Below are 24,545 nucleotides of genomic sequence, written 5' to 3' on the forward strand. Positions count from 1 at the left end.
TCTTTTCTCCAAGAAAGGTTGGAGAAGGGGTTGTCAGCAAGTTCGTTAAGGGACAGATTCTGCTTTAACTATTTTGTTACCCAAGCATCTGGCATATGTTTCATATGTACAATCTTTTTGTCAGGCTCTGACTTGAATCAGGCCTGTATTTGGCCCAATTGCTCCTCCTTGGAGTTTAAATTTAGTTCTTAAAAGTTCTTCAAGGGGTTCCGTTTGAACCTATACATTCTATAGGTATTAAGTTATTATCTTGGAAAGTTTTATTTCTGGTTGCTATTTCTTCTGCGCGAAGAGTACCTGAGCTTTCAGCATTACAGTATGATTCTCCTTATCTTCTTTTCTATTCGGATAAGGTGGTGTTTCGTACTAAACCTGTTTTTTTTCCTAAGGTTGTTTCACACAAGAATATTAATCAGAGGATTGTTGTTCCTTCCTTGTGTCCTAATCCTCCTTCTAAGAAGGAACGTCTGTTACAAAATTTAGACGTAGTCCGTGCTTTGAAGTTCTACTTACAAGCAACTAGGTTTTTCGTCGGACGCCTTCCTTGTTTATCATCTTTTCAGGGAAACGTAGGGGTCAGAGAGTTACGGCTATCTCTCTTTCTTTTTGGCTGAAGAGTATCATCCGTTTTGCGTATGAGACTGCTGGACAGCAGCCTCCTGCAAGTTTTATGGCTCTTTCCACTAGGGCTATGGCTTTTTCATGGGTATTCAAAAATTATGCTTCTGTTGAACAGATTTGCAAGGCTGCAACTTGGTCGTCTCTTCACACTTTTTCAAAATTTTACAAATTTTATACTTTTGCCTCGTCTGAGGCTGTTTTTGGGAGGAAAGTTCTTCAAGCAGTGGTGCCTTCCGTTTAGGTTCCTTGTCTTGTCCCTCCCTTTCATCCGTGTACTATAGCTTTGGTATTGTATCCCACAAGTAAGGATGAAATCTGTGGACTTATCGTATCTTGAAAAATAAAAGGAAATTTATGCTTACCTGATAAATTTATTTCTTTTTCAATACGATGAGTCCACGGCCCGCCCTGTTCTAATGAGACAGGTTATTAAATTTTTGTTAAACTTCAGACACCTCTGTACCTTGGCTTTTCCTTTCTCTTCCTATCTTCGGTCGAATGACTGGGTTGGGAGGGAAGGGAGGAGCTATTTATACAGCTCTGCTGTGGTGCTCTTTGCCTCCTCCTGCTGACCAGGAGGCGATATCCCACAAGTAAGGATGAAATCCATGGACTCATCATATCGAAAAAGAAATAAATTTATCAGGTAAGCATAAATTTCCTTTTTGTTTAAATATATAGAATATAAAAGTGTAGTTCTGTCTGTTTTTAAAAAGTCAGATGCATTTTCAGAATTATTATTTTTACAATTTCTTTCATGTAATTAGCAAGAGTCCATGAGCTAGTGACGTATGGGATATACATTCCTACCAGGAGGGGCAAAGTTTCCCAAACCTCAAAATGCCTATAAATACACTCCTCACCACACCCACAAATCAGTTTTACAAACTTTGCCTCCCGTGGAGGTGGTGAAGTAAGTTTGTGCTAGATTCTACGTTGATATGCGCTCCGCAGCAGGTTGGAGCCCGGTTTTCCTCTCAGCATGCAGTGAATGTCAGAGGGATGTGAAGAGAGTATTGCCTATTTGAATTCAATGATCTCCTTCTACGGGGTCTATTTCATAGGTTCTCTGTTATCGGTCGTAGAGATTCATCTCTTACCTCCCTTTTCAGATCGACGATATACTCTTATATATATCATTACCTCTACTGATTCTCGTTTCAGTACTGGTTTGGCTTTCTACTATATGTAGATGAGTGTCCTGGGGTAAGTAAGTCTTATTTTCTGTGACACTCTAAGCTATGGTTGGGCACTTTTATATAAAGTTCTAAATATTTGTGTTTAAACATTTATTTGCCTTGATTCAGGATGTTCAATATTCCTTATTTCAGACAGTCAGTTTCATTATTTGGGATAATGCAATTGAATAATCAATTTTTTTCTTACCTTAAAATTTGACTTTTTTCCCTGTGGGCTGTTAGGTTCGCGGGGGCTGAAAATGCTTCATTTTATTGCGTCATTCTTGGCGCGGACTTTTTTGGTGCAAAAAAATTTCTTTGTTATTTCCGGCGTCATACTTGTCACCGGAAGTTGCGTAATTTTTGAATTTTTTTGCGCCAAAAGTGTCGGCGTTACCGTATGTGGCGTCATTTTTGGCGCCAAAAGCATTTAGGCGCCAAATAATGTGGGCGTCTTTTTTGGCGCTAAAAAATATGGGCGTCATTATTGTCTCCACATTATTTAAGTCTCATTGTTTATTACTTCTGGTTGCTAGAAGCTTGTTCACTGGCATTTTTTCCCATTCCTGAAACTGTCATTTAAGGAATTTGATCAATTTTGCTTTATATGTTGTTTTTTCTATTACATATTGCAAGATGTCCCAGATTGACCCTGAATCAGAAGATACTTCTGGAAAATCGATCCTGATGCTGGATCTACCAAAGTTAAGTGTATTTGCTGTAAACTTGTGGTATCTGTTCCTCCAGCTGTTGTTTGTAATGAATGTCATGACAAGCTTGTTAATGCAGATAATATTTCCTTTAGTAATGTTACATTACCTGTTGTTGTTCCATCAACATCTAATACTCAGAGTGTTCCTGTTAACATAAGAGATTTTGTTTCTAAATCCATTAAGAAGGCTATGTCTGTTATTCCTCCTTCTAGTAAACGTAAAAGGTCTTTTAAAACTTCTCATTTTTCAGATTAATTTTTAAATGAACATCATCATTCTGATTCTCATAATGATTCCTCTGGTTCAGAGGATTCTGTTTCAGAGGTTGATGCTGATAAATCTTCATATTTGTTCAAAATGGAATTTATTCGTTCTTTACTTAAAGAAGTCTTAATTGCATTAGAAATAGAGGATTCTGGTCCTCTTGATACTAAATCTAAATGTTTAAATAAGGTTTTTAAATCTCCTGTAGTTATTCCAGAAGTTTTTCCTGTCCCTGATGCCATTTCTGAAGTAATCTCCAGGGAATGGAATAATTTGGGTAATTCATTTACTCCTTCTAAACGTTTTAAGCAATTATATCCTGTGCCATCTGACAGATTAGAGTTTTGGGACAAAATCCCTAAGGTTGATGGGGCTATCTCTACTCTTGCTAAGCGTACTACTATTCCTACGGCAGATAGTACTTCCTTTAAGGATCCTTTAGATAGGAAAATTGAATCCTTTCTAAGAAAAGCTTACTTATGTTCAGGTAATCTTCTTAGACCTGCTATATCTTTAGCGGATGTTGCTGCAGCTTCAACTTTTTGGTTAGAAGCTTTAGCACAACAAGTAACAGATCATAATTCTCATAGCATTGTTAATCTTCTTCAACATGCTAATAATTTTATTTGTGATGCCATCTTTGATATCATTAGGGTTGATGTCAGGTATATGTCTCTAGCTATTTTAGCTAGAAGAGCTTTATGGCTTAAAACTTGGAATGCTGATATGTCTTCTAAGTCAACTTTGCTTTCCCTTTCTTTCCAGGGTAATAAATTATTTGGTTCACAGTTGGATTCTATTATTTCAACTGTTACTGGAGGGAAAGGAACTTTTTTACCACAGGATAAAAAATCTAAAGGTAAATTTAGGTCTAATAATCATTTTCGTTCCTTTTGTCACAATAAGGAACAAAAGCCTGATCCTTCCCCTACAGGAGCGGTATCAGTTTGGAAACCATCTCCAGTCTGGAATAAATCCAAGCCTTTTAGAAAGCCAAAGCCAGCTCCCAAGTCCACATGAAGGTGCGGCCCTCATTCCAGCCCAGCTGGTAGGGGGCAGATTATGTTTTTTCAAAGAAATTTGGATCAATTCAATTCACAATCTTTGGATTCAGAACATTGTTTCAGAAGGGTACAGAATAGGCTTCAAAATATGGCCTCCTGCAAGAGTTTTTCTTTCCCGTGTCCCAGTAAATCCAGTGAAGGCTCAAGCATTTCTGAAATGTGTTTCAGATCTAGAGTTGGCTGGAGTAATTATGCCAGTTCCAGTTCTGGAACAGGGGCTGGGGTTTTACTCAAATCTCTTCATTGTACCAAAGAAGGAGAATTCCTTCAGACCAGTGCTGGATTTAAAAATATTGAATCATTATGTAAGGATACCAACATTCAAAATGGTAACTATAAGGACTATTCTGCCTTTTGTTCAGCAAGGGCATTATATGTCCACAATAGATTTACAGGATGCATATCTGCATATTCCGATTCATCCAGATCCCTATCAGTTTCTGAGATTCTCTTTCCTAGACAAGCATTACCAGTTTGTGGCTCTGCCGTTTGGCCTAGCACCTGGTTTCTCAACAGCCGGGCCGTGGCCCAGTACCGGTCCGTGATAGCCCTGCTGGTGGGCCCGACCTGTCATGCACCCACTGCACACCAGGGGCAGACTGAGACCAATCAAGGCCCCAGAAACACTCTCTCACACTGACCAATATATATATATATATATATATATATATATATATATATATATATATATATATATTCAATTTTATGCAAATGAACATGGTAGCCTCCCTGACCTGCCTTCAACAGGCCCCTCAACCTCCAGAGCCAGGACCCCCAACATTAAGGTCCAGAGAAAGGGCACCCAACCTCCAGGGCCAGACCCCACACTCAATGGCCCTCACAGAGACAGAACCCGCCAGGGCCCCCAATAAACCCACACTTATTTGCTTAGTTACTGATAGGGCAACTGAAAACTCCAGCTTAAGGAATGCACCAGGATCCGCAGAGATGCCATTTGTGGGCCCCCCTACTTGCTGGTAGCTCGGCCCAGGTCCTATTTGCCTGGCTGATCAGCCCGCCCCTGCTGCTCACTATATATACAAAGAGAAAGGAGAAGTGGCACACACCAACACGACAGCCACCTGGTGCACTGCAGGAAAGTTCAACGTACATGCACAGTCCAGAATACACAACCGGCAAGGTGTATATGGTGTATCCGGAAGAAAGCAGGCAACACAGGAAGTTTGAACAGCAAGCCTTTTAATCCATCAAAGGTTAAACAGGAGGGCCTTAACCCATAACGTTTCGGTCTAGACTTAGACCTTTTTCAAATGGAGCCCATATGAGAGATGGGCTCCATTTGAAAAAGGTCTAAGTGTAGACCGAAACGTTATGGGTTAAGGCCCTCCTGTTTAACCTTTGATGGATTAAAAGGCTTGCTGTTCAAACTTCCTGTGTTGCCTGCTTTCTTCCTGATACACCATATACACCGTACCGGGTGTGTGGGTGTGTATTCTAGCTAAAATGTATGTCTAGCTAAAATGTACCGGGCCTTGAGCTCACTTTGGTTGAGAACCACTGGCCTAGCAACAGCTCCAAGGATTTTTACAAAGGTTATCGGTGCCCTTCTGTCTGTAATCAGAGAACAGGGTATTGTGGTATTTCCTTATTTGGACGATATCTTGGTACTTGCTCAGTCTTCTCATTTAGCAGAATCTCATACGAATCGACTTGTATTGTTTCTTCAAGATCATGGTTGGAGGATCAATTTACCGAAAAGTTCATTGATTCCTCAGACAAGGGTAACCTTTTTAGGTTTCCAGATAGATTCAGTGTCCATGACTCTGTCTCTGACAGACAAGAGACGTCTAAAATTGGTTTCAGCTTGTCGAAACCTTCAGTCTCAATCATTCCCTTCGGTAGCCTTATGCATGGAAATTCTAGGTCTTATGACTGCTGCATCGGACGCGATCCCCTTTGCTCGTTTTCACATGCGACCTCTTCAGCTTTGTATGCTGAACCAGTGGTGCAGGGATTATACAAAGATATCCCAATTGATATCTTTAAAACCGATTGTACGACACTCTGACGTGGTGGACAGATCACCATCATTTAGTTCAGGGGGCTTCTTTTGTTCTTCCAACCTGGACTGTGATTTCAACAGATGCAAGTCTGACAGGTTGGGGAGCTGTTTGGGGGTCTCTGACAGCACAAGGGGTTTGGGAATCTCGGGAGGTGAGATTACCAATCAATATTTTGGAACTCCGTGCAATTTTCAGAGCTCTTCAGTCATGGCCTCTTCTAAAGAGAGAGTCGTTCATTTGTTTTCAGACAGACAATGTCACAACTGTGGCATATGTCAATCATCAAGGAGGGACTCACAGTCCTCTGGCTATGAAAGAAGTATCTCGAATACTGGTATGGGCGGAATACAGCTCCTGTCTAATTTCTGCGGTTCATATCCCAGGTATAGACAATTGGGAAGCGGATTATCTCAGTCGCCAAACGTTACATCCGGGCGAATGGTCTCTTCACCCAGAGGTATTTCTTCAGATTGTTCAAATGTGGGGACTTCCAGAAATAGATCTGATGGGTTCTCATCTAAACAAGAAGCTTCCCAGGTATCTGTCCAGATCCAGGGATCCTCAGGCGGAAGCAATGGATGCATTGTCACTTCCTTGGAAGTATCATCCTGCCTATATCTTTCCGCCTCTAGTTCTTCTTCCGAGAGTAATTTCCAAGATTCTGAAGGAATGCTCGTTTGTTCTGCTGGTGGCTCCAGCATGGCCTCACAGGTTTTGGTATGCGGATCTTGTCCGGATGGCCACTTGCCAACCGTGGACTCTTCCGTTAAGACCAGACCTTCTGTCGCAAGGTCCTTTTTTCCATCAGGATCTCAAATCCTTAAATTTGAAGATATGGAGATTGAACGCTTGATTCTCAGTCAAAGAGGTTTCTCTGACTCTGTGATTAATACTATGTTACAGGCTCGTAAATCTGTATCTAGGAAGATATATTATCGAGTCTGGAAGATTTACATTTCTTGGTGTCTTTCTCATCATTTTTCCTGGCATTCTTTTAGAATTCCGAGAATTTTACAGTTTCTTCAGGATGGTTTGGATAAAGGTTTGTCTGAAAGTTCCTTGAAAGGACAAATCTCTGCTCTTTCTGTTCTTTTTCACAGAAAGATTGCTAAACTTCCTGATATTCATTGTTTTGTACAAGCTTTGGTTCGTATAAAACCTGTTATTAAGTCAATTTCTCCTCCTTGGAGTTTGAATTTGGTTCTGGGGGCTCTTCAAGCTCCTCCGTTTGAACCTATGCATTCACTGGACATTAAATTACTTTCTTGGAAAGTTTTGTTTCTTTTGGCCATCTCTTCTGCTAGAAGAGTTTCTGAATTATCTGCTCTTTCTTGTGAGTCTCCTTTTCTGATTTTTCATCAGGATAAGGCGGTGTTGCGAACTTCTTTTAAATTTTTACCTAAGGTTGTGAATTCTAACAACATTAGTAGAGAAATTGTGGTTCCTTCATTGTGTCCTAATCCTAAGAATTCTAAGGAGAGATCATTGCATTCTTTGGATGTAGTTAGAGCTTTGAAATATTATGTTGAAGCTACTAAGAATTTCCGAAAGACTTCTAGTCTATTTGTTATCTTTTCCGGTTCTAGGAAAGGTCAGAAGGCCTCTGCCATTTCTTTGGCGTCTTGGTTGAAATCTGTAATTCATCATGCTTATGTCGAGTCAGGTAAAACTCCGCCTCAAAAGGATTACAGCTCATTCTACTAGGTCAGTTTCTACTTCCTGGGCGTTTAGGAATGAAGCTTCGGTTGATCAGATTTGCAAAGCAGCAACTTGGTCTTCTTTGCATACTTTTACTAAATTCTACCATTTTGATGTGTTTTCTTCTTTTGAAGCAGTTTTTGGTAGAAAAGTTCTTCAAGCAGCTGTTTCAGTTTGATTCTTCTGCTTATAATTTCAGTTTTTTTCATTATAACATTTAAACTTTATTTTGGGTGTGGATTATTTTCAGCGGAATTGGCTGTCTTTATTTTATCCCTCCCTCTCTAGTGACTCTTGCGTGGAAGATCCACATCTTGGGTATTCATTATCCCATACGTCACTAGCTCATGGACTCTTGCTAATTACATGAAAGAAAACATAATTTATGTAAGAACTTACCTGATAAATTAATTTCTTTCTTATTAGCAAGAGTCCATGAGGCCCACCCTTTTTGTGGTGGTTATGATTTTTTAGTATAAAGCACAATTATTCCAATTCCTTATTTTTTATGCTTTCGCACTTTTGTCTTATCACCCCACTTCTTGGCTATGCGTTAAACTGATTTGTGGGTGTGGTGAGGGGTGTATTTATAGGCATTTTGAGGTTTGGGAAACTTTGCCCCTCCTGGTAGGAATGTATATCTCATACGTCACTAGCTCATGGACTCTTGCTAATATGAAAAAATGAATAGATGCAAATTTTAATTCAAACAATCACACGATTGCTGCTTGATAGAAGTAATGTGATCTTTAAATTGATAAAGAAAAAATAAATCCCTTTTGATATAAAGCTAATGTTCTATGACATTCTATTTTCCTTTTTATTATTCTACAAGTGTTAAAGCGGTGTACACGGGCCAAAATGTTTAAGTAGATAAATATACCTATCCATCTATCCCTCTATCCTTCTATTCCTATCCCTCTCCTATCCCTATCCCTCTCCTATCCCTATCCCTCTCCTTCTATCCCTATCCCTCTCTGTCTATCCCTCTATCCCTATCCCTCTCTGTCTATCCCTCTATCTCTTTTTTTTTTTTTTTTCTGTAGTGTAGGATCCCCCTAACCCTCCAACCTCCCTGATCCCCCCCCCCCTCAAACAGCTGTCTAACCCCCCCCCCCCCCCTAATCATTGCCGTCATCTTTGGTACTGGCAGCTGTCTGCCAGTACCTATAAACCCTTATACATATATATACAGTATATATAACATGTATTTAATTTTTTTTTTGCTTGTGTAGTGTAGTAGTACCACCACCTCTCCCGCGATCGCCATTTATCCCTGCACCCCCAAACTCCTTTTCTGTAGTCTAGCTGCCCCATCCCTCCCTGTTCCTTTAAAAAGATTGTTTCTGTAGTGTAGGGCCCTCCCACTCCCTCCCCTTCCCTCCCACCTCCGCTGCTGAGCCGCCTCCAGCCCACACCTCCCACAGGCATCAGCAGAAGATCATTAGAGACGGTGACACACACAGTGTCACTGTCTGTAACGGTCAAGCATCTGCCCTCATATATAGGTGGAGCACCGATCTCGCTCTGGTTCCATATGCGGCAGATGCCTGGAGCTTCAGGAGCTCCAGCTCTCAGCTGTAACATAACAGCTGAGAGTTCTGGAGCTTCCTGGAGCTATCTCGCGCTGCGGTTAAAGGACAGGTATGTTTATCCTTGCGCAGTCTCTACTGCACATCATAGCTTCAGACAAACATACTTGGCCTTTTATAATATAGGATTTCGCACCAACACAAAGTAAAAATGGGTCAAAAACCCAAGGAAAACTAGAATGCCTCATTTAAAATTATATCTGCAAGAGTCCCAGTTTTGATAAGACAACGGTAGGCCACAAGTGAAATACTTAACAAAAATGTACATCCCTTTTTCTTTTCTATGACATGGAGAGCCACAACGTCATTCCAATTACTAGTGGGATTTTCAACTTCTGGCGAGCAGGAGGCAAAGAGCACCCCAGCAAAGCTGTTAAGTGTAACTTCCCTTACCCACCATCCCCAGTCATTCTCTTTGCCTATGTCAATGGAGGTGGTGCAAAGTTGATGTCTGAAGATATTTAATTCTTTTTTATGGGTACTTTTTCCTGCATGCAAGGATTGGGGTCTAGCTGTGTCCACGTCAATCTTTTGAGTAAAAGCAGTGGTGGCTTTTAGCAGTTAGAAGGCGGCGAGGAAGTCTTTTTTGCTTTACTTCTAACATTTTGGTTCCCCTTGGTAGAAAGCCAGAGTTGGTTACTCTGTTCTTTCTTTTACTACAGGTTCCTGATGGGGAATGGAACACCATTCACACCTATGTAGCTGTTACCTGCCTTGCAGCTGGATCCACAGGTAAGTGCATTTTCCTTCTAGGTTCTGAAGGATAGCACTTTAGAGGTAAAACCTCTAGCGGATCAAATTTGGGACATAAAATATCTAAGAGGTCTGAGATTTTTTGGGGGGCAGAATTGCAGGCTTATATGTATGCTTAACACTGGCTGGAGAGTCTAAGGGGTTAATATAAGCTGTGGGCTTATAAATATAAAGACAGTGTGGACCGTTTCTTCCAAAGATGTGAGTCCACGGTTTCATCTTAATTACTGTTGGGAATGCCACTCCTTGCTAGCAGGAGGCACAGAGTAATAACTGTTAAAGGGACACTGAACCCAATTTTTTTTTTTTGTGATTCAGATAGAGCATGCAATGACTCCTATTATCAAATTGTCTTCATTCTCTTGGTATCTTTATTTGAAATGCAAGAATGTAAGTTTAGATGCCGGCCCATTTTTGGTGAACAAACTGGGTTGTTCTTGCTGATTGGTGGATAAATTCACCCACCAATAAACAAGTGCTTTCCATGGTCTGAACCAAAAATAGCTTAAATGCCTTCTTTTTCAAATAAAGAAAGCAAGAGAACAAAGAAAAATTGATAATAGGTGTAAATTAGAAAGTTGCTTAAAATTGCATGCTCTATCTGAATCATGAAAGAAAAAAATTTGGGTTCAGTGTCCCTTTAAGTATCACTTCCCTACCCATAAACCCCAGTCATTCTCCAAGCCTCTAAGTGCATGGAGGAGGTGAAGTTTAGGTGTAATTAAAATAATTTGTTCAGTGAAGATGGATTACTTCAAGCAAGCTACAGGGTATAGCCTTTCTCCACGTTAGTCTTTGCGGTCGAGCTGTGGTGACTTTAAAGCAGTGGAGAACTTGCATAGTGGTGCTTGCTGCGTTTTCTTCACTTATGCTGCCCTGACCTCAGATATCTAAGTTAGTTACTTTGCTATCTGCTCTGGACCGGGTCTCTGTGAGGAAGAGGTGTCCTCTCATACTTAGAAGCTGTCTTCATGTCAGACAGCTTTGTGGGTCTTCACTTAAGATTTCCTGCGGGGATATACTAAGGATGATACTAGCTCATCCCTCCAGTCAGGGTTTACTTGAAATGTGCAGGCTAAGTGTTTTGGGAGACAGTATGGTACTCTTTGTGTTTAACTGATTGATTGTTTGTGCAGGGGCACTGAACTGATATTTAGTTTTGCATTCTGTTCCGACAGGTGGTTTAAGTTTAACCACGCCCTCTCCTTCTCAGCACCCGCGGGAGTTTTTTGCGCCTTCCAGACGTCTGCTTACGTCATTGGGCCCGCTGTCCTAGCACAGTTCGCTGCGGAGGCTGTTGGAATATATGGCTGCGTGGTGAGGGAGCGCATAGAAGGTGGAGTTCCGCTTCAGGTGGTGGTAAGGGCACCTCGGCGTACTGAGGTGCGGAGGGAGACTAAATCGGAGGTTAAACATGAATTGGTTCTTTGCAATCTAAGTAGTTTGATTCTTTAGTTTTTAGCGAATTAGCGCTAACCATTTTCATTGGCTGTGGCAATAACCAGACATGTTTGATATGAATCAGGAGTCCGCTCAATTTAATCCTTGTTTGTGTTTAGATGCACAAATTGCAGCCCCTATGCAGTTCTGTTCTTCCTGTGTTAAACAGGCATTGCAGGGTAAATATAAGTTATTTAATGTGGAGCCTAATGTCTCTCAGGAGGATGCTGTCCAGGTGTTACCAGGGCCTTCCCCTATTTCGTCCCAAGCCTCTATGGCGTCTAACACTGTGTCCTGCAGTTCCTCTCTTACTCCCAGTGGAGCATTTATAAAGGCAGAGATTGCTGCAAAGATATCCTCAGTGGTATCTGCAGCTTTGGCTGAGTTTCCCAGGTTTTCAGGGAAGTGCAAGAATTCAGAGACTAGTGTGTCTATTACTAATTCTGACCCTCAGGTTCCTCTAAGATCTGAGGATGAGGAGAACTATCACTCGAAGGGTGAAATTTCAGATTCAGATGGTGTAATGCCTTTCTCTGATGGTGAAGGATCTTCCTTCAGGTTTAAGCTAAGCACCTCCGATTACTATTAAAGGAGGTTTTAGCTACTTTGGATGACTCGGAGACCCCGGCGGTAGTCACGCCTAAGAAGTCCAATAAACTTAATAGTTTTTTTTATATTCCTTCTTCTGAGGTTTTCCTAGTACTATATAGGGCTAAGGAGATTATAACTTAGGAGTGGGAGAAGCCAGGAGTGGCCTTTACACCCTCTCCGGTGTTTAGGAAAATGTTTTTAGTAGAGTCATTGATTGAGGAATCTTGGGCTGCGGGACCCAAGGTAGAGGGTGCTTTTTCTACTTTGGCCAAGAGAACTACTATACCTATCGAGGATAGTTGCTCCTTCAAAGATCCAATGGATAAGGAGATGGGAGGCCTATTTAATAAAGATTTATGTATATCTTGGTCTTCAATGGCAACCAGTGGTATGTATTGCCACGGTAACTAGTGTAGCCTCATAGTGGTTTGAGGCATTGACGGATTCTTTGCAAGAGGAGACACCTCTAGATGAGAGATCCAGGACAGGATAAGAGCTCTCAAGTTCGCCAATTGCTATATCGCTGACGCGGTCCTACAGGTCCTTAGATTGGGAGCTAAGGCATTAAGTTTTGGCCAGGCGGGCTTTATGTTTAAAGCCTTGGTCAGCTGACGTTTCGTCCAAGGTTAAACTGATGGACCGGGTTTGGGCGGAAATCATTTCTGATATCATGGGCGGCAAAGGGTCTTTTCTGCCTGAGGATAAAAGAAGCAAACCAAAGGGACGTCAGAGTAATTTTCGTTCCTTTCGGAACTTTAGTGGAAAGTCATCCTCGGCCAAACAGGATAATAACAAGCCATCCTGGAAACCGTTGGCGGTGGAAATTGTTTCTCAGGGCTACAGGTTAGAATTCAGGGGTTGTCCTCCCAGGGGCAGGTTTCACCTTTCCAGGTTATCTGTAAACCAGATAAAGAGAGAGGCGTTCTTAAAATGTGTCGAAGATCTTTCGGCCCTGGGAGTGATTGTTAGCGCTGCGGAATCTGTTGGCGCTCTACAAATAACCGATAATAATAATAATAATAATAATTGTACCCGTTCCAAGATTGGAATAGGGTCTGGGATTCTACTCAAACCTGTTTGTTGTTCCCAAAAAAGAGGGAACTTTCCGTCCGATTCTAGACTTAAAATGTCTCAACTAATTCCTCAAGGTTCCGTCCTTCAAAATGGAAACCATTCTGACAATTCTTCCCTTGATCCAAGAGGGTCAAGTTTATGATGACCATAGATCTAAAGGATGCATACTTACATGTTCCCATTCACAGGGATCATTACAAGTTCCTGAGGTTTGCATTTCTCGATCGTCACTTTCAGTTTGTGGCCTTACCCTTCGGTCTTGCCATGGCTCCCAGGATATTCTCAAAGTTCGACAAACGACCTCCAGGGCAGCGCTCAGACAATCCTCCTCTGTACCTTAGTGACACGCACAGCGTACTTCACGCTGCAATACCTGTCACGCCCCCATATGGTCGAGCTCCAGACACTCCATTCAAGCCAATGATGAAAGGCACAGGTGCAGAAAGGCAATATCACAGCATTAGCAGGTGCCGTAAAAGGAGAGGCGGTCCACCACTGCCTCAGGAGAAACACAGTCCAACAACAGGAATGCACCCTGCCAGCAATGTAGTGAAATAGACAAACCAAGTACAATGGGTAACTGTGGTAAAAGAATCTCCATTTATTCCATCTCCTGGAAATAGTGACACACACTGAGTTACAAACAGCAAAAAAAAACGGTCAAACGCGTTTCATCAAAAAGACTGACTGTCTCAATGACCATTGCTAAGCCCTGTGTAACGCACTTTATGAGAGCAAACAGCCCTCCTCCCCTACGGGATTGGACACATATGGCCAATCTCGATAGGGTGAGCTATACATACCCCTTTCATTTAAATACAAGCAGTGAAACGCAGAAACCATGCATGAAGGAAAATAAACACACCTGAAAAATGACAAACATAATTTTACACATGTAAGCAATATCAATGCACATAAAATATAAAGTGCATAATAAACATATGCTAGAAGTAAGTATAAAAAATGCCAAAAAATAAAAACAAATAATAACCATGCTTGTCTGCGTGATCAAACAGTAAGGTGATGGTATGTGAATTAAATATAATCTATGTATAATTGATGCACAAAAGAACAAGAGGAAAAAGAGGAAATCAAAGAAAATACTGCCTCAGCTTATGAATTTAAATTTAAAGAAACAGAGACCAAAAGGGTCATACTCTCAACAAAAAGTTTAACATCCCACTCTGAGTTTATACCCTTTGGCATGCGAGTATCCAGTTGAAAAATGCAAAAAACCTCTTTGACTGAGAACCATGCCTCTATTACCCCCTCTGGGGTGTCTAGGAATCAGCTGGATACCCTGAAATGTCAAGTGAAGTGCAAGGATATCGGAGTGCTAGACTCAGGGTCCTCAATGGAACCAAGATGTTCCAAAAACCTATCTTTCAAGGCCCTAGTAGTTTGACCTTCATAGTTCTTCTAGGACCCCCTGCAGGTCAAGAGATAGATGACATAACAGGAGTTACAAGTGATGTGTTCCTGTATCTTAAAACTCTTTTTATTGACACTTGAAATAAATTCCCTACCAAAGGTAGCATACGTGCAGGACTTGCATCTTTTGCTACCACACTTAAAGAATCCAGGCTTAATTGTAAGCCAATTCTCCTTGACCTTTGTAGGCAACATTGATGGCGACAAAATATTACCCAGTGTTTTGGCTCTTTTAGGTATGAAGGTAACCCCTTCCTTAATGATCTCATTTAAGGCCTCATCTGTTTTTAAAATGGGTAAAGCCCCCCTCACTATGTTGCAAATTTTTCCATATTGTTCACTAATTGTGGTGATAAATGTGGGTTTAGCTGTAAACTCCACCTTAGTACGTATACTAGGTCTCAGATATTCTTGTCTATCCTCATTGTCCACTTCATTTCTAGCCTTTTCTAAGTATTCCCTACAATATCCTCTTTCAACAAATCTATCAGTAAGTTCCCTGGAGTGTTTCAGATAGGTAAATTCACTGGTACAATTCCTTTTGACACAGATGTATTGGCTTTTGGGAATGGCCTTAATATGTTTAGGATGGCAGGATTTACCATTCAGAATAGTGTTACCCGCAAATTCCACTTCTATACAAGACTTCTGGGTTGGACAATAATTTAATGTCCAGAAAGGACATAACTGTATCACTAAGTTCCATTGTGAACTGATTCAAATCATTGTCCTGTAAATACCCAAAAAAGTGTTGGATAAGTTCCTGTGGTCCCTTCCAGACAAACAAGTCATCAATATATCTCAAAGGTCCTAGGAACCCTATTGGCGGTGGTTCGATCCAGGGGAATAGCAGTGGCTCCCTATCTGCACGACATTCTGATTCAGGCCCCTTCCTTTTCTCAGGCAGCATCTCACACAGAGAGGTTACTGGCCTTCCTCCGGTCCCGCGGATGGAAGGTGAATCTGGAGAAGTGATTTCTGGTCACAGCAACAAGACTTGTGTTCTTAGGGACGATAATAGACTCTGTCCAGATGAAGATCTTCCTGACGGAGACAAGAACAGACAAGCTCCTATTGTCTTGCTGGTATCTTCAGGAGACGCCTCTTCCCTCAGTTGCCCAATGTGTGGAGGTAATTGGTCTAATGGTGGCTGCTATGGACATCGTGCCATTTGCCTGATTTCATCTGAGAGCTCTGCAGTTGTGCATGCTCAGGCAGTGGAACAGGGATTATATGGATCTATCTCCAAAGTTAGTTCTAGACCAGAAGTTGAAGGATTCTCTCAAGTGGTGGCTATCTCAGGATCACCTGACCCAAGGCACCTGTTTTCGGAAACCTTCTTGGGTGATAGTAACAGTTCGGAATTCCCTAAAGTCTCAGGGTCTTTGGACTCGAAAGGAATCCGAGCTGCCGATCAACATTTTAGAGCTGAGAGCAGTTTATAATGCTCTGTTGGCCTGGCCTCAGTTAGCCTTGAACCAGTTCATGTGGCGTACATCAACCACCAGGGGGGAGCTCTGAGTTCTCTAGCTATAACGGTGGTGTCTCAGATTATTCAGTGGGCGGAGGACCACTGTTGTTTTCTGTCAGCCATTCATATCCCGGGAGTAGACAACTGGGAAGCAGACTTCCAAAGCAGACCGACTTTCCATCCAGGGGAATAAGAACTTCATCCGGAGATATTCTCCAGACTGATATCCAGTTGGGGGATTCCGGATCTGGACCTCATGGCGTCTCGTCAAAATGCCAAGCTTCCAAACAATGGATCTAGGTTGAGGGATCCTCAAGCGTGTCTGGTAGATGCACTGGTGGCTCCTTGGAACTTCAACATGGCCTATCTGTTTCCACCGTTTGCTCTTCTGCCTCAGGTGATTGCTCGAATAAGACAAGAAAGGGCGTCGGTGATCCTGATCGCCCTGGCTTGGCCTCAAAGAATTTGGTATGCAGACTTGGTGGAGATGTCATCTGTACCTCCGTGGAGACTTCCCCTGAGGAAGGACTTTCTTCAGGGACCTTTTCTTCATCCAAATCTCGTTTCTCTGAAGCTGACTGCTTGGAGATTGAATGCTTGATGTTTTTCAAGCAGGGGTTCTACGGACCCACCCTTTTTGTTTTGTGGATTTTGAATAAACCTCAGACACCTCCGCACCTTGTATTGCTTTCCTTTCTCCTTTTACTTTTGGTCGAATGACTGGGGTGTATGGGTAGGAAAGTGATATTTAACAGTTTTTACTGTGGTGCTCTGTGCCGCCTCCTGCTGGCGAGGAGTGGTATTCCCAACAGTAATTAAGATGAACCCGTGGACTCACCACATCTTGAAGAAATCAATTTATCATGTAAGCATAAATTTTGTTTTTTACTTTATTTATTTTTTATAAACCTATATTTTTCAAAGCATTTGGCACACTTTGGTTTAACTGTTAAAAGATCGTTATTTTGTCACTTTTATGAGAGATCTACATTAATGGTTAAATAACCATAAATAATTTGTGGACGATGTAACCTGGACTGAACGGACTTATAAGGCTGTTACGGGTTGGTTAGGTTTTTTAAGCTTTGAGCCGTTGCTTTAATTGCGCGCCTTTTTCTAAGACTTGTGGCGTGGTTTCACTTTTCTCTCAGTCCGCTCACGTGACTCTCCGCTCTTCGGGGGGGGTGTGGAGCAGAGTTTATTCTGTCACGGAGCCTGGACTGTTGCAGATTTCTTCTCACGATCGGATTGCTAATCTGACATTATATGTCAGTCATCTCATCTTGGGAGTTCCCTTACTAGTGGGTTGTCTCCGGTACAGTAGGAGCCTCATTTACTCTGAAGATTTTTTTTATTAAAGTGACAGGTGCTGTTTTTTTGCATAAATTCTTTTATTTAAGTTTTTGTTTCATATCTTTATCTACAATGGAATCTGAAAGGGAATCTTCATTGAGCATGGATACATCTTTGCTTTGCTTAGAAGTCCCAATTGTGCTGCCTTTGCAATTTGGTTTGTTGCTTAGCTAAGACCTTAAAATATAAAGATAAATTAACCCCTTGTGAACCTAATGTCTCTCAGGATATAGCTGTTCTAGATATACCTCAGCTTTCTCCTCAAATGTCCCAAGCCTTATCAGTTTCTCATACAGTGCCCTGCGTATCCTCTCAACCTCTTGGAGGTGTATATTTGCCCGGGTATTTTGCCACGCAGATAACTTTGCCGGCTTTGTCTGCTTTCCCTACTTTTGGGTAAGCATAAGAGGAAATCTAAACATATGTCTTCTAGTAAGGCTTCTGACCCCTCTAATTCTGCGCTGGTCAGCCTTTCTCATTTGTCTGATGAGGAGCATACTTAAGTAGCTTTTGAAGGTGAAATCTCAGACTCTGACACTTTGGTAGAAACATTTTCAGAATCTGAAGAGGCAAATTTTAGATTTAAACTAGAACACCTTTGGTTATTACTGAAGGAGGTTCTAGCTACTTTAGACGACTCTGAACCTTCGGTTGTTGTCAACACCTCCAATTCTAAATTGGATAGAGTTTATGATTCTCCATCTTCAGAGGAAGTTTTTCCAGTTCTTAGGAAAATGTATGAGCTCAGCAATGGGATAAGCCAGGGGTTCCTTTTTCCCCTTCCCCTGTTTTCAAGAAAATGTTTCCTGATGCTGACTCTTCGTGACTCTTGGCGTACTGTACCTAAAGTAGAAGGAGCTATTTCTACTCTTGCCAAGAGAACTGCCATTCCTATAGATGATAGTTGCTCTTTTAAGGCCCCCATGGATATGATCCCATGGATAAGAAGCTTAAGGCTTACTTAAAAAAGATGTATATACATCAAGGATTACAGTGGCAACCTGCAGCAAGTATCACCACAGTTGTGTGAGCAGTGTCTTATTGGTGCAATGCCTTGGCTGATCTTATTACAGAGGAAACTACGGTTGAGGAGATCCAAGAAAGATCAACGCTCTCAAACTGGCGAATACATTTATCTAAAATGCCAATATGCAGATAACTAGGAGCTAGGATGTCTAGCTTTACTGTACTAGCAGTGCTTTGTGGTTGAAGTCCTGGTCGGCTGATGTTTCTTCTAAGGCCAAGCTTTTGGATTTACCCTATAAGGGTAAGACTCTGTTTGGTCCAGGTCTGGCCGAGATCATTTAATAAATTACGTGTGGAAAGTTCTTTCCTGCCTCAGGATAAGAAGAATAGACCTAGGGTTCGGCAGACTTCTAATTTTTGTTGCTTTCCCAACTTTAAGGGACAGAAGTCACCCTCTTCCTCTGCAAAACCAGACCAACCCAGGTCCTCTTGGAAATCCAATTAGCCCTGGAATAAGGGAAAGCAGAGCAAGAAACCTTCCGCTGACTCTAAATTAGCATGAAGATTCCGCCCCCGATTCAAGTTTGGATCAGGTGGAGAGCAGACTTTCTCTTTTTCGTCAAGCCTGGATATGCGATGTCCCAGATCCAATGGGCTGTGGACATAGTATCCCAGGGTTACAGGGTGGGATTCAAGTCTTGCCCTCCAAGAGGCAGATTTTTTTCTGTCAAGACTATTCTCAAACCAGGTAAAGAAGGAGGTCTTCTTAAATTGCATAAAAGGACCTATCCTCCCTGGGAGTTATTGTACCAGTCCCTCTACGATAACAGGGTCTAGGATTTTGTTCAAATCTATTTGTGGTTCCCAAAAAGGAGGGAATTTTTCGTCCAATCCTAGATCTCAACAAATTTCTCCTTCAAGGTGGAAACTATTTGTTCCATTCTTCCTTCTGTACAGGAAGGTCAATTTATGATGACTATAGACCTGAAGGACGCATACCTTCATGTTCCATTCACAGGGAACATCACCAGTTCTTGACATTTGCCTTTCTGGTCAAGCATTTCCAGTTTTTTGCGCTTCCGTTTGGTCTGGCCATGGCTCCAAGAATATTCACAAAGGTTCTGGGGGTGCTATTGGCTTTGATCAGATCCCAGGGAATTGCTGTGGCGCCCTATCTAGACGACATCTTGGTTCAGGCGTCATCTTTTCAACTAGCCCAATCTCATACATAGATGCTGTTGCCTTTTCTACGTTCCCGCGGGTGGAAGGTGAATTTGCAAAAGAGTTCTCTAATTCCATCTACAACTGTGTGTTTCCTAGGGACAATAATAGATTCCATGTCCATGAAGATTTTCCTGACGGAGGTCAGAAAATCCAAATTTCTTGCTTCCTGCCATTCTTCCAGTTTGCCTTTTCGCCCATCCGTGGCTCAATGGATGGAGGTGATTGATCTGATGGTTGCTTCCATGGACATCATCCCTTTTGCTTGGTTCCACCTAAGACAGCTGCAGCTTTGCATGCTCCGTCTATGGAACGGAGACCATTCAGATTTGTCACAAAGGATAAGTCTGGACCCCCTAACAAGAGACTCTCTCTCGTGGTGGATGTCTCTGGAACATCTGTCTCAGGGCACTTGCTTCCTGAGACCCTCCTGGGAGATTGTGACTGGATACCAGCCTGTTAGGCTAGGGAGCGGTCTGGGGTCCTCTGAAGGCTCAGGGCCTGTGGTCTCTTTAAGAGTTCTCTTTACCCATAAACATCTTGGAGTTGAGAGCAATCTTCATTGTCCTTGGTCCGGTTTATCAGATTCCATTCTGACGACATCACCTCAGTGGCGTACATCAACCCTCCAGGGAGGAACTCGGAGTTCCTTAGCCATGAAGGAAGTGACTCGCATTCTACAGTGGGCAGAAGCTCACAATTGTCTTCTATCTGCCATCCATATCCCAGGTGTGGACAACTGGGAGGCGGATTTTCTGAGCAGGCAGACTTTTCATCCTGGGGAGTGGGCTCTTCATCCGGAAGTGTTTTCTCTGGAGTTGGATCTGATGGCGTCTTGTCAAAACGCCAAGCTTCCAAAGTACGGTTCAAGGTAAAGAGATCCTCAGGCCGCTCTGATAGATGCTCTAGCGGTTCCTTGGTCGTTCTCTCTGGCATATCTATTTCCTCTGTTTGCTCTCCTTCCACGAGTCATTGCTCGTATTAAACAGGAGAGAGCATCGTAATCCTTATAGCTCTTGCATGGCCTTGCAGGATCTGGTTCGCGGATCTGTTCGGATGTCATCTCTACCTCCTTGGAGGTTACCTCTGAGGAAGGACCTTCTAATTCAGGTTGCTTTCCTCCATCCGAATCTAGACTTTTAGAAGCTGACTGCGTGGAGATTGAACGCTTAGTCTAGGTGTGGTTTTTTCTGAAGCGGTCATTGAGACTATGCTTCAGCCTCGCAAACCAAGTTACTCATAAGATTTACCACAAGATATGGCGTAAATATCTTTATGGGTGTGAATTTAAGGGTTTCTCCTGGAGCCGGGTGAGGATTCCACGGATTTTGTCTTTTCTTCAGGATGGCCTGGAGAAGGGTTTGTCGGTCAGTACTCTAAAGGGTCAGATTTCTGCCTCGTCTATCCTTTTGCATAAACGTCTGGCGGACTTACCAAATGTTCAAGCTTTTGTTCAGGCCCTGGTTAGGATCAGGCATGTGTTTAAACCTGTTACTCCTCCATGGAGCCTTAACCTAGTTCTTAAAGTTTTGCAGCAAGCTCAGTTTGAGCCGATGCATGTTGTTATCGTGGAAGGTTTTGTTTCTCCTTGCTATTTCTTCCGCTTCCAGAGTTTCTGAACTTTCAGCTCTGCAGTGTGATTCTCCGTATTTTATCTTTCATGCAGAAAAAGCGACCCTTCATATTAACTTGGGGTTTCTCCCTAAGGTAGTGTCAGATCGGAACTTTAATCAGGAAATTGTACTTTTGTCCTAATCCTCCTTCTCATATGGAACGTCTTTTGCATAACTTGGATGTTGTGTGGGGTCTAAAATTTTAATTATAAGCTACTAAAGATTTTAGACAAACTTCTGCCCTATTGGTTGTTTTCTCTGGAAAGTGTAAGGGTCAGAAGGCCACTTCCACTATTCTGTCTCTTTGGTTTAGAAGTCTGATTCGGTTGGCTTATGAGACTGCTGGACAGCAGCCTCCTGAGAGAATCACGGCTCATTCCACTAGGGCTGTCTCAAATTTGATACTTTTGCCTCGGCTGAGACTTCTTTTGGGAGAAAGGTTCTTTAAGCGGTGGTGTCTTCTGTTTAGGTCCTCCTGCCTTCTTCTCCCTCCCTGTTCATTCCGTGTCCTCTAGCTTGGGTATTGGTTCCCACTAGTAATTGGAATGACGTCATGGACTCTCCATGTCATAGGAAAGAAAACAAAATTTATGCTTACCTGATAAATTTCTTCTCGGACAGTCCACGACCCCGCCCTCTCTTTAATTTTAATGCAGCAGCTTTTTGAGTAAACCTCAGGCACTTTTACACCCTTGTGTTTCTTCTTTTTCCATTTTCCTTCGGCTGAATGACTGGCAATTGTGGGTAAGGGAAGTTACACTTAACAGCTTTGCTGGGTGCTCTTTGCCTCCTCCTGCTGGCCAGGAGTTAAATATCCCAATAGTAATTGTAATGACGTTGTGAACTCTCCATGTCGGGAAAGAAAAAAATGTATCGGGTAAGCATACATTTTTTTTTTTACCTAGTATGGCCATATCCTCAGTTTATTTTGCTCCTGCTGATCAGGTTATATCTTAAGAGTGTAGCATATAAAATGCATAATTGTGTTCGAATTCGTTCCTGTATCTAACTCATTTTCAGTTTTTATTTTGTAAACCGTGTAGCTTATGGGGTGTTTTTCCTTAATTATATGAACTTCTCATCACTCCAGGCAAGTGAAGGATATTTCAGCCAATCACAAGATGAAGATTTTGCACAATCAGATGAAATGTCTGCCAAAGCTCCTCCCCCTGTTTTCTACAACAAACCACCAGGTAAAGCTGCAACAAGGTGAACAAAACTATGCCACTTGAGTTGCACTAAGAATTTATAGATGTCACAGGAGGTTCTAAGAAGTAGAAGTCACATATTGGTCGTCTAGATAACTTTATGTTGTGGAATTAGGAAACTTACAAAGAAAATTATTTATAGTACTTAAAGGACCACTAAACACCGTAGAATATCATCAAAAATGCATAATAAAAAGACAACGCAAACGCACTTAGTTTGAATTTCAAATGAGTAGTAGATTTTGTTTTTGCCAAATTTCAAAATTAGCTACATTTTCCTTCACAATGCATCATGTGACGGCCATCATCCAGTCGCAAAATGCATAAATATATATACAGTGAATTCTTGCACTTGCTCAGTAGGAACTAGTGCTTCAGAAAGTTTGGTTATAAAAATATTGTAAGTGAATTGAAAATGGCTTAAAATAACATGCTCTATTTGAATCATGAAAGTTAAGTTTTAACTTTATTGTCCCTTTAACGTCTATTTCAGAAATTGACATTACCTGCTGGGACTCAGACCCCGTAATGGAAGAAGAGGAGGAAGAGGAAGGAGGGTTCGGAGAAAGCTCTTAATTCTGTGTAGTAATCAACTTGCAAAACACGTGTACTAAATACGTGACAAAGAAAAAAAAAATCATGTGACACAATCGTGTAACAGCAAAGTATTGTAGTAATGGCTGAGAGGCTTCTGCCCTTGCCAGTGTGCGCTAGTAAGGTTCTGCCTGCTTCCGCCCAAGTCGTACCATTATCTGATATTATGTGGGATGGGAGTCAGGATGTATCTTACTTTCCTGCCTTCCACTTGTTCTTTTCTATATATTCTCATGGGCCAGTTTTAGTTGTGCTGGCCCCTCTCTGCTGTTTGACAGAATTTCTATAATTGCTGTTACCCACTCTAGGTTGAGCAAAACTCATGCTTCAGAGATAGAAGCAAGGACCTAGCGCCTGGTTGGAATCAGTGTTATTTAGCTGTTTTTTTTTGTTTGTTTTTTTTTCTTGTTTTTTTTTTTTGATAATGAGCCTATACCGACTGCCTTTTGCTTTCGGATTAATGAAATGCAGAGAGGTTTTCTTGTTGTAGTTTTATCTTTGTAACAGGTTCCTGCAGCTTTTTGAGGAAACAATATAAAAACATATGGCAATAATTACCCCAACCACCCATGCTTAACCCTCCAGATAAAGGGGCATAATTTTCACTGTAGCATCCCTCCTATAATTATTCATTTGAATTCATTATTCTATTTATTCCTTGTATGTGGAGGGAAAAATGCCTTGTTCTTGGATCACATGCTCCCATATATAGGGTTTGTGAGGAAGGGATGTTGTGTACATACATATTTCTTCTCTTGCCCTGTCCCCTTTTTTCTTACATTCTTCTTAAGCTTTCTTTTTTTTTATTTTCATGTTTTAGTACTGTTATGAAAGCACAACACCTGTACATACTGTGCTTGTGTGTTAATAAAGGAGTCTGGAGCCAACCATAAGATCTTTGTCCCTTTTTAATTCTGTTACGCAATATTCAATGTGACGACACACACAAGCATACATACACAATGGGCATACACAAATAAGGGCATAGTCTATATATACCACAGCTGTTGCCACTCGTGAGTCTTGGAAAAAGGTTTATTGTTGTAGCAACGTTTTTTTCCACCATTGTCGTGCCTTCCTTAGAAGTGCCTCATTATTAGAAGCTCCAGGTGTAAAATACTGCAGATATTCAGAGAACAATTAACTGGAAATTGTGGTTTTGAATATTTTGCTTAAGGTGACGTTAAAGGGATACTTAACCCAAATATTTTCTTTCATGATTCAGATAGAGCATGCAATTTTAAGCAACTTTCTAATTTACTCCTATTATTAATTTTTCTTAATTCTCTTGGTATCTTTATTTGAAAAAGCAGCAATGAAAGCTTAGGAGCTGGCCCATTTTAGGTTCAGCACCCTGGATAGCGCTAGCTGATTGGTGGCTAAAATGGGCCAGCTCCTAAGCTTTTATTCCTGCTTTTCAAATAAAGATACCAAGAGAACGAAGAGTAAAGTAAAATTAGAAAGTTGCTTAAAAATTGCATGCTCTATCTGAATCACGAAAGAAAATGTTTGTAAATATTGCCATTAAAGGAATACTTAACTCAAACTAATCAAAATGAATAACTGTATTGCAAAATCTACATAAAAATGAATGTCTTAGATGCAGTTTAATTAGCACAGTTATTAGTTAGTAGTCCTGGTTTATCTAATCTAATTGAGCCCAAGTAGGGATATAT

General features: G+C 41.5%; 1 protein-coding gene across 2 annotated transcripts in view; it reads left to right on the plus strand.

Annotated features, from left to right (window-relative positions):
* DBN1 (drebrin 1) overlaps positions 1-23,762 on the plus strand; it is a 335,364-nt gene extending 311,602 nt beyond the window's left edge. For both annotated transcript variants that reach the window (XM_053717068.1, XM_053717067.1), the window contains 2 exons: positions 22,158-22,260; positions 22,769-23,762. In XM_053717068.1, coding sequence (XP_053573043.1) covers positions 22,158-22,260; positions 22,769-22,851 — 186 coding nt within the window. In that variant the 3' untranslated portion in view covers positions 22,852-23,762. The remainder of the gene's footprint in view (positions 1-22,157; positions 22,261-22,768) is intronic.
* The last annotated feature ends 783 nt before the right edge of the window (positions 23,763-24,545 follow it).

This window comes from Bombina bombina, chromosome 6 (genome assembly GCF_027579735.1).
Source record: "Bombina bombina isolate aBomBom1 chromosome 6, aBomBom1.pri, whole genome shotgun sequence".
Classification (NCBI taxonomy): domain Eukaryota; kingdom Metazoa; phylum Chordata; class Amphibia; order Anura; family Bombinatoridae; genus Bombina; species Bombina bombina.